Source organism: Centruroides sculpturatus, unplaced genomic scaffold (assembly GCF_000671375.1).
Source record: "Centruroides sculpturatus isolate CEXI.00-Female unplaced genomic scaffold, Cexi_2.0 scaffold1407, whole genome shotgun sequence".
NCBI lineage: Eukaryota > Metazoa > Arthropoda > Arachnida > Scorpiones > Buthidae > Centruroides > Centruroides sculpturatus.
Window position 1 is genome coordinate 190606 of NW_019386411.1, and position 9560 is coordinate 200165.

General features: G+C 30.1%; 1 protein-coding gene across 1 annotated transcript in view; it reads right to left on the minus strand.

Moving 5' to 3' along the window:
- The window catches only part of LOC111614877 (transmembrane and TPR repeat-containing protein 3-like), a 29986-nt gene that overhangs the window by 16137 nt on the left and 4289 nt on the right, over positions 1-9560 (minus strand). The window contains exons 2-3 of the mRNA XM_023356242.1: positions 9296-9432; positions 5289-5374 (exon numbers count right to left, since the gene is read on the minus strand). Coding sequence (XP_023212010.1) covers positions 5289-5374; positions 9296-9432 — 223 coding nt within the window. The remainder of the gene's footprint in view (positions 1-5288; positions 5375-9295; positions 9433-9560) is intronic.

Consider the following 9560-nt stretch of genomic DNA (forward strand, 5'->3'; position numbering starts at 1 on the left):
TATAAGACGCACCCAATTTTAAAGGAGGCAAATTCAGAAAAAAAAAGATTATGAACCAAATTCTGTAGTAAAATATTTTATATCAACTGTATAAAGTTAACAGCAGTTAAGAAAAATTTTATGTCAACCATGTAACATACTAAGAGCTATCTTTACTATCATAAACAGTCTCTTCTGCTTTGACATCTTGATGGGGTGGTATGAAATATGATATATTTCATTCAGATATACCATACTACATATATCACTGCTATTAGCTGAGCGCAGAGACGAGTGCCTTCACCCGCTCCCGTGCTGGCTTACGAGACTCTAAAAAGTGCACAAAGCCAGCGCGGGAGAGAGCGAAGGCACGTGCCTCTTTGACCAGCCAATCGCAGCGCGAGGCAAAGACCGCACAAAGCCAGTGCGAGGCAGAGCGGAGCTTCCTGGTATCAGACGGCGCCAAGAGGTGGAAGGGAACGGAGTGGCCGAGTATTCCTGCGGTTATGTATGTATGCAGAAGTGGAGGGGCAGCGGAGGGCCATGGTGGGCTTGTGTATTTGCCGTATAAGACGCAGGCACTTTCCCCCCCCCGATTTTGGAGAGAAAAAGTGCGTCTTATACGGCGAAAAATACGGTATATAAATATATTTATATTAAATTTCATATGTAAGGATAGGAAGATATTATAATAAGCAACTCAACACCATCCATACTCTTTCCAGCATAAAAAACATTATATATACTGTACTGTACATAATATATTAGTAGGTAGATAGGCTTAATTTAATCAGGAAAGAAAACTAGACAAAGATTACGCTTTCTGCCTTGACAGTTCAGTTTTACCAGAAAAGTAAGGGTGCCACTAGAGTTCACTGGATGGGTCCCTTTGATGTAGAAAGAGAAGTGACCAAAGTTGACAGTTAGGATTCTCTCTTTTTATTTGCCAGTGATCCCAATGATGGACAGTACAAATAAAACCATTAAGCATTCCAAACAAATTTTTATAGAAGACATTTTTTCTTACACTGTATTTGGTTTGTAAGATATGGATATTCCTTTAGCCATCAATGAGCACTAATGCACTGTAGCTATCTCCTTAACCAATTAAAACCTTTCTGTAAGTTTGCATATATATAGCATTCATCAACAAAAGTGATATTTATGGTTTGGACCATGCTAATCATCAGTGAAATCCATGTGCATGGAAGCATATCTTACTGCATGACCTATACTACTTACAAGGGGAACCCAGAAAGTTGTTATTACTGATTTTGACAAAATTTTGTGGATGTTTAGTATTTACTCATACTTAAACTTTGCCAAAGCTGCAGGACCCACTAGGCATTCAGCGTTTTTAGAACCGTTAATACCTGTGCAGAAGTGCCATTCACGTGTTCATAGCATGATGTGTATAGTTAAGGTGCTGTGTGAAGAGTGTTAATACGCAAGTTTGAATTCAATATGAGAATTTTTAATAAGATATTGGCATACCATAGAGGCAAACTCTTATATGTGTTATGAGAATTTATTTTACATTTATTATTTAATCTTATTATTATTATTATTATTATTAAATTTGTTATTTATTGGTTTGTTTGGAAAGTTCATAGCAATTTTTAAGAGAAATAAAAGANATTCATTAATGCTTTTGAAAATATTTCTTTCTCGTGTTTTTTGAGATGCAAACAATGCGTATTTTAACATGTCACAAAAAATTGGTTGTGAATTAGATATTTTAATTGCATCTTTATGATTGGCAATTTCTTTATTGGTTTTAATAATAACAGTGATAATTAATTTATTATTCATGAATTTACAGTATTAAAATTATTAGTTGTATAATTCTGTTCTTCTCTGGGTTGAAATTCCAATTTATCATCAACCAGATTATGTAAATTAATAGCTCAAGTTGGGAAATATTCCAATAATTGTTGAAATTTAACAAAACCAATCTTGAAAAACTTAGGGGGAGAATAAAAAAGGCAAAAATGTAAGAAACAAAACAGAGCTGTAAATCAAATTCTTTTGTTACCTCACAATGTTATGAAAAGCCAAAAAAAAAAAACACACATTAAAGTTAAATTATTTATTGGTTTGTTTGGAAAGTTCATAGCAATTTTTAAGAGAAAAAAAAAACTGTTTTAAAACTAAAATACACTTTTATTCTATTATGCATGCACCATTGTTTTTAATGACATGTTGCCATCTACAGGGGAGCTTCATGCTACCCTCTTCATAGAACTTTCCAGTTTTTCCTGCAAAAAACTGATCCATGTGGTTTTTGCAAGATTCCAAAGTATCAAACTTTTTATCATGAAGGGAATTCTGCAGAGAACAAAACAAATGGTAGTCTGATGGGGCAAATCAGGTGATTCTGGGGTATTTTACCCCAACCTAGTTCCAATAATTTTTGGCGTGTTTGTAAAGACGTGTGCAATTTGGCATTATTTTGGTGAAAAACAATACCTTTTCTATTGGCCAGTTCCGGATGTTTTTCTTTAATTGTATGTACAGTTTATCCAATTGAGAACAATACTTATCAGAATCAATTGTTTGATTCTGTGGAAGCAGCTTTTAGTACAGGATTCCTTTCCAATTCTAACTGTCTGATGGAATTCATCAGACAGTGAGCATGATCTTCTTTGGATGAAGACTGACCTTTGGAGTTTTTAATAGTGGTTCATTTTTCTTACCCCATGATCATTTTCAGCTGATGATGTTATAAACAATCCACTTTTCATCATCTGTCACTAAACACTTCAGAAAAGGTTCATTTTCATTTCTTTTTTTAAGCGAATCACAAATGGAGATGCAATCCAGCAAGTTCCTTTCCGTTAATTTGTGAGTTATCCAAATGTTGTAACAATTCACATATTTGAGCTTCTTTAGACGGTGAAATACAGTACTGTTTGATTACTTCAATATGTCTGCAATCTTGAGTTGTGTAATGAGAGTTTTCATTCAATAATGCTTTGATCTGGTCCTCTTCAATAACAGGTTGTCTTCCTGAGTGGGGAGCATCTTTAAGGCTGAAATTACACACTTTAAATTTAGCAAACCACTTTCGAACAGTTGATTCTGCTACAGTACTCCCACCATAAACATCACATATTTCTTTTGCTGTTTGTATAGCATTTTTTTTTTGCCTTTACAATAAAAAAAAAAAGTAAAAAATGCACGTTGTTTGCATCCATTTTTGCAATAAGACAAATTAAATGATATTTGAATAATTGTTTTTTGTAATAGATGTGTCTCAAGGTCATTTATCGTAATATTCATTGATTTATACAATTCTAATCATTCTCTCATCAATCAGTGTCTCAACTGTTGGCTATCAAAAATCACTATGAACTTTCCAAACAACCCAATACAATTTTTATGTCCTTTTTAATTATTGAATTTTAAATTTATTACTTTTTTATAAAATATCAGGGAATTCAAAAATTATTTTATAACAAATTAAAGTTTTTTGGCAGAAAAAATATACATGCAATAAATACTTACAATTACTATTTCACAAGAATATGACAACATTTTGAATGGTATTTATCACAAAAACAGTTGAAACATAATGGTTTGGTACTTATAAATTAATTAAATAATTTAAATAATAATTTTAGAATTACTGGAAGAAAAGAATCGGCCCGAAATGGGACTCGAACCTGCACTCCTGCTTACCGTGCAGATGCATTGCCAATTACACTACCTGGACCTTTGGTCCGATCTCCTCTTCCAGCATATATAAGCTAACGATATAATTATGCTATATACGGGTAGCGTAATTGACAACGCATCTGCACAGTAAGCAGGAGTTGCAGATTCGAGTCCCGCTTTGGGCCAATTCTTTTCTTCCAGTAATTCTAAAATTATTATTTAAATTATTTAATTAATTTATAATTATTAAATTTATTAAGAGATGGCACCTAATGCTTAACTCTAATACCAAATGGTTTGGCACACCATGCACAAATAATCATTGCTACTTCATATGCACAATCTTTACATATTGTTTTAATAACATAGGCCGGAAAAAAAAAATTCATTAATGCTTTTGAAAATATTTCTTTCTCGTGTTTTTTGAGATGCAAACAATGCGTATTTTAACATGTCACAAAAAATTGGTTGTGAATTAGATATTTTAATTGCATCTTTATGATTGGCAATTTCTTTATTGGTTTTAATAATAACAGTGATAATTAATTTATTATTCATGAATTTACAGTATTAAAATTATTAGTTGTATAATTCTGTTCTTCTCTGGGTTGAAATTCCAATTTATCATCAACCAGATTATGTAAATTAATAGCTCAAGTTGGGAAATATTCCAATAATTGTTGAAATTTAACAAAACCAATCTTGAAAAACTTAGGGGGAGAATAAAAAAGGCAAAAATGTAAGAAACAAAACAGAGCTGTAAATCAAATTCTTTTGTTACCTCACAATGTTATGAAAAGCCAAAAAGAAAAAACACACATTAAAGTTAAATATTTGTAAAATTATAATTGTTTAAATGTTATATATTTAGCCATTTGAAAAATTTAGAAAACACTCAAAATTTTAAGGATTTCTTTCATTTTTTAAAATGATATTTTATATTTGAAACTTAATTTTTAAAATATCATTTATTAATATTGAAAATTAAACAATTAAATTTTTAAAACTTAAATAAAATACTAAACAAATATTATAAAATTATTACTGATTCATTGTTTTATATTTATACTTGAAAACAACAGACATAATATAAAAACTCAAAAGTAAATATTTTATTATATTTATAACAACCATAAGAGTTTCAGTTTTGAAAAATTAATGTGTATCATTTTAAACATTTATAGAACAATTCCATCATCCAAAATGGATGTGTTATGCTCATTCCAAACTCATTTAGACCTTGAAAGTTATGAATTTTACTAAACTCTCTTATAAATAAAATAGGGCCTTTTAGAAGTTTTAACATTTGGTTTATTAATGATTTTCAAGGTTTGTTTCCTTGACAATCATTACGGAGTTTGCTCCTTATCAGAATACATTAATCATTGTATTAAATAAATATCAGACAAGTACAGATAACAGATCCATAAAAATAATGATAACAATAATGTACACACATTACTATATTACTTTTTTCCAATTTACAGCTTTTCATTAATTATTCTAAAAGAAAAATTGACAATAAAACATTAAAACTTAGAAGAAAGTCCCTACTTTATTTTTATGAATACTGAAAGTCAAAAGTCTGTCAAAATTCCATCAGTTTTTCTTAAAATACAGATTAAAACTATAATGTAAAATGAAAATTTTACTCACTGCTTCTGTATGTATAGGATGGACAGCAAAAAGTATGGCAGCCAAAAAATTGGCAGGGTCTGGCAGGAATATCATGCACATTCTAAAAATTATTATTATATACTTTAATGTTGCACACTTTCAATATTTTAATATGAATTTAAATTATATTGATTCATTTTGTAACCAGTTCATTTAAAAATATATATATTTCTATATATATACATATATATATATTTTATACAATGTATATATATGCATTGTATAAAATATACAGTAGAACCTCGATTATCCGGACTAATTGGGGATGAAGGTAGTCCGGATAAGGAAAAATCCGGATAATCGAAACAAATACTTTAATTTGTCTTTTAATGATAATACATCACGTTTTCTTTTCGATGATATATCGGTAATATTAAAAGTAAATACTGTATTTTAATAGTGATTAAATTTTCAAGAAACAAACGTTCGTATTGAATTTGTACTACTACTGACCAACGCTAACAGACTAGCTATTGTTAAAAGGCCCTCGGGTGGCGCAAGAAGACGGATTTTATAAAATAAAAAGCAGTTGAAACTGCATTTTTATGAATAAAAATTTGATACACTATTTATCGTTTTATGACGAGTAAAATTTTTTCGTCGCGTTCACGGCTTTTAAGTAATGCATAAACCTTCGAGGCGCGAGGCCCTTCGGACCGCGAGGCATAGGCGGTGGCCCACGTCGTCCATGCCTTACGCCGCCCTTGGTCATAGAAATGATGTAATTTGAATATAAATTATTTATAAATACGTATGTCAAGTTATATTTTTATTACTACGTAAAATATATTTAAGAGTTTACGACCACTGTGCTGGGTGAGACGTTGTTGAAACAAAAAAAGTTATGCATTCCATCACGTACATAAACAGTGTCGTAATTCGCCAAGTGCAAATCAGCAAATTCGTAAAATATTTGTTTATTTTGAACAATCCGGATAATCGAAAATCCGGATAATGGAGGTCCGGATAATGGAGGTTCTACTGTACATTGTTCAGCATCAAGTTACGTGTATATATATACATACATAACTTGATGCTGAACAATGTATATTTTATCTAATGATTACAAAAACTAATTAAACAATCACTATAATAGATTATGAGATATACTCTTTCAGCTAAACAATTAAAAGTTAAAAGAAATATTTTAATTCCTTAGATAAATATCTGAACTTTCTGAAGAAGAAATCACAAAAAAGTGATAAATATTTAATTTCAGTATTTGTGAATAAGAATATTCAGATTCTGGATATAAAGAAAAAACAATATTCTGTACATCTAAAATATGTGAGAGATTTAATGATATGACATTGCTATACTAAATTAAACTCAAACCATGGAGAGAAAGTGTTGAAAGTAAAATATATATTAAATGTATTAAAAAATCCTAATGTGCCTTCATCTATATTAAAAAAATTTAAGCAGGCAGCATTAAAATAAAAACTGATAATGCTGTCAACACTTCCAGGCTGATAGTACTCTGTCGGCATCTCTTGCATTAATACATGTATCTTCCAACTTGCTTGTGTAAATTTCAATTTTTTCAGTATTCATTGCCAACATTGAGGAGTGCAAAGACTTAATTATGTCTGCCTTGTCCCATTTTACCAGTCTATGACATCTGAGCAAGTACAGTATTGTTGGACTCCTTTCTAACACTATACACTAGACTTATGTTCTCTAAGTGTATTTCCCAAATTTCTTGTGGTAACCCCAATATAACTCTTCTTAATTCATAATTGTATGTTTTTGCATGATATCTTATGCACTCCTGTTTTTTCTTCTTTTCTCATATTACCCTTGTCATATTTCTGTTGAAAGTGAACTTTACAGTTTTGTTAAGTCTGTAGTTCTGAGCCTTTGGTGTGCCCCAACAAAACCATTGTTGCCAGTAGCAATGAACTGAAGGCAAAGAATAGTCTTAAATTATAACCCTAGCTTCCTCAACATCCAGAAGAAAGTGGCTCACAATATTGACGTATCTCTAGTATATTGACGAAACTCAATGACTTTTGCTATACTGTGGAATGATATAACCGGGACTCAGCCAACAGGATTTACTCCTAATCAAAGATCATTTTTTCAACTTGAGCTGAGCCTCATTTCATAATTTACAACAGAGGGTCAAAGAACATAAATATGCTGCTAGAAAAAACTCAGTAACATGGCACTGGCAGCTTATGTACAGAATAACAACATACACTTTGAATGAGATCAAGTCATTAGGCCTACTTCTAACTTACACGAGTTTCTAGAAAAATTAGAAATATTAGGTTGTTTGGAAAGTAAGTTCATTTTTTTACCACTAGACAAATTAATCATATTTTTCCCACCATTTTCATTCTAAACCATATTATCTATATATATTTTGACAGCTAGCATTTTAAGGCTTATTTGTAAAAAATTTTGTTTTATTTTGTGCAATTGTTTATTTTTTGTGTCCCATCAAACGTGGAAGATCGAAAGCATCATTTTCAGCATATTTTGCTTTTTTATTACCAAAAAATCAAAATGCTGTTCAAGCAAGGAAAAAATGTATGGAGATGATGTGTTGACAGAAAGACAGTGCCAAAACTGGTTTAAAAAATTTTGTTCTGGCAATTTCAATATTGAAGATGCACCACGATCTGGATGGCCAGTTGAAGCCAATGAAAGCAAAATAAAGTCACTGATTGAAGCAAACTTCCGAATAACAACACGTGAAATCACTAAGAGATTAAATTTGTCAAATTAAACTGTTTATGATTACTTGAAACAAATTGGTTTTGTTTCAAAGCTCGATATATGGGTTCCACATGTTCTTAAAGAGAGATGCTCTCTTTGGTGGGTTTTTAAGAAAATTTTTTTTTTGGAGCTTTTACCAGACAATTTAACAATTGATTTGAAAGTGTATTGCCATTGAGTAAACAAATTGAATATCATCATCAAACAGAAAAGGTGGCCAGAATTGATCAACAAAACAGGTGTAGTGTTTTACCACGATAATGCCAAATTTCACAAAGTTTGGTAAGTCGTCAGAAACTGTTATAACATAGATGGGATGTACTATCACACCAATCATATTCGCCAGATCGAGCACACTCGGATTATTACTTGTTCTGGTCTATACAAATTTTTTTTAACTGTAAGACATTTACTTGAAATGACAATGTCAAAAATCATTTGAATCAGTTTTTTGTAAGCAACGATCAAAACTTTTATGAATGTGAAATCATGCTACTACCAGAAACGATGAGAACAGGTATTTGACCAAAATGGTTGATATATAATTCAATAAAATATTTATTTATTATAAAAATATTGTGGTTTTTTCACGGAAAAAAAACGAACTTACTTTCCAAACAACCCAATATATAAAGAACACAAAAAGTAACACTGCATCAATCAGAGATGCAGAAAACCTATAAAAACACCTGGCAGCATTTTACGAAATGTAATTTATGAACATTTTACTAAGTAAAAATTTTTGTAAACTTGAAGATGGCATATTGAATAAGTTGAAAATGTTAGTTTGTATTGAATAATCTCAGTAAATTAAACTGCTTGGTGAAGATTGTGTATTAACTAATTCCAATATATCTGGAACATTTCAATGTGCCAATATATTGGTATCGGTTACATCTCTAAATAAAATTGTAATAATTTACATCAGTGTTTTCCCATTTTTTTATATTAACACATAATAACTATTAAATGATTTGATAATCCAAAACCGTGTCGTAAGTCTTCTTTGTTGCTTAAACACTATGTAGTGTAATAAATTGATTATTTCTTGTTAAATGTGTGATTTTAGATTATCTTTAATATAAGATAAGCAGAACATCAGTATTAATATAAATATTAAACTAGGCCTGAAGCATCTTTACAAAGATCCAAAAGACATGATAACTTAATCTAAAGAATTAATTAAAATTACTGTTAAAGGTTTTAGTAATTTGCAATCAATTACTAATATTAAGAAAGAATATGTTAAATATATTACCTGTAGTACAGGATACACACTAAGGCATGAAGCATCACATTTATTAAATGATAACTAAATGGATTTAATTCATTCATTAGATAGTTAAGGCGAAATGTGAGAACACAAAGTGGTCGATATGATTTGTGACTATGTTCCTAATAAAATAAATAATTAAAATTGATCTTATAAAATTATTATTATTTATTATTATTATTATTAATAATATTTAAAATAATAAAATGTTTTTATAAAATACTATTAAACGATATAAAGAAAAAACAAT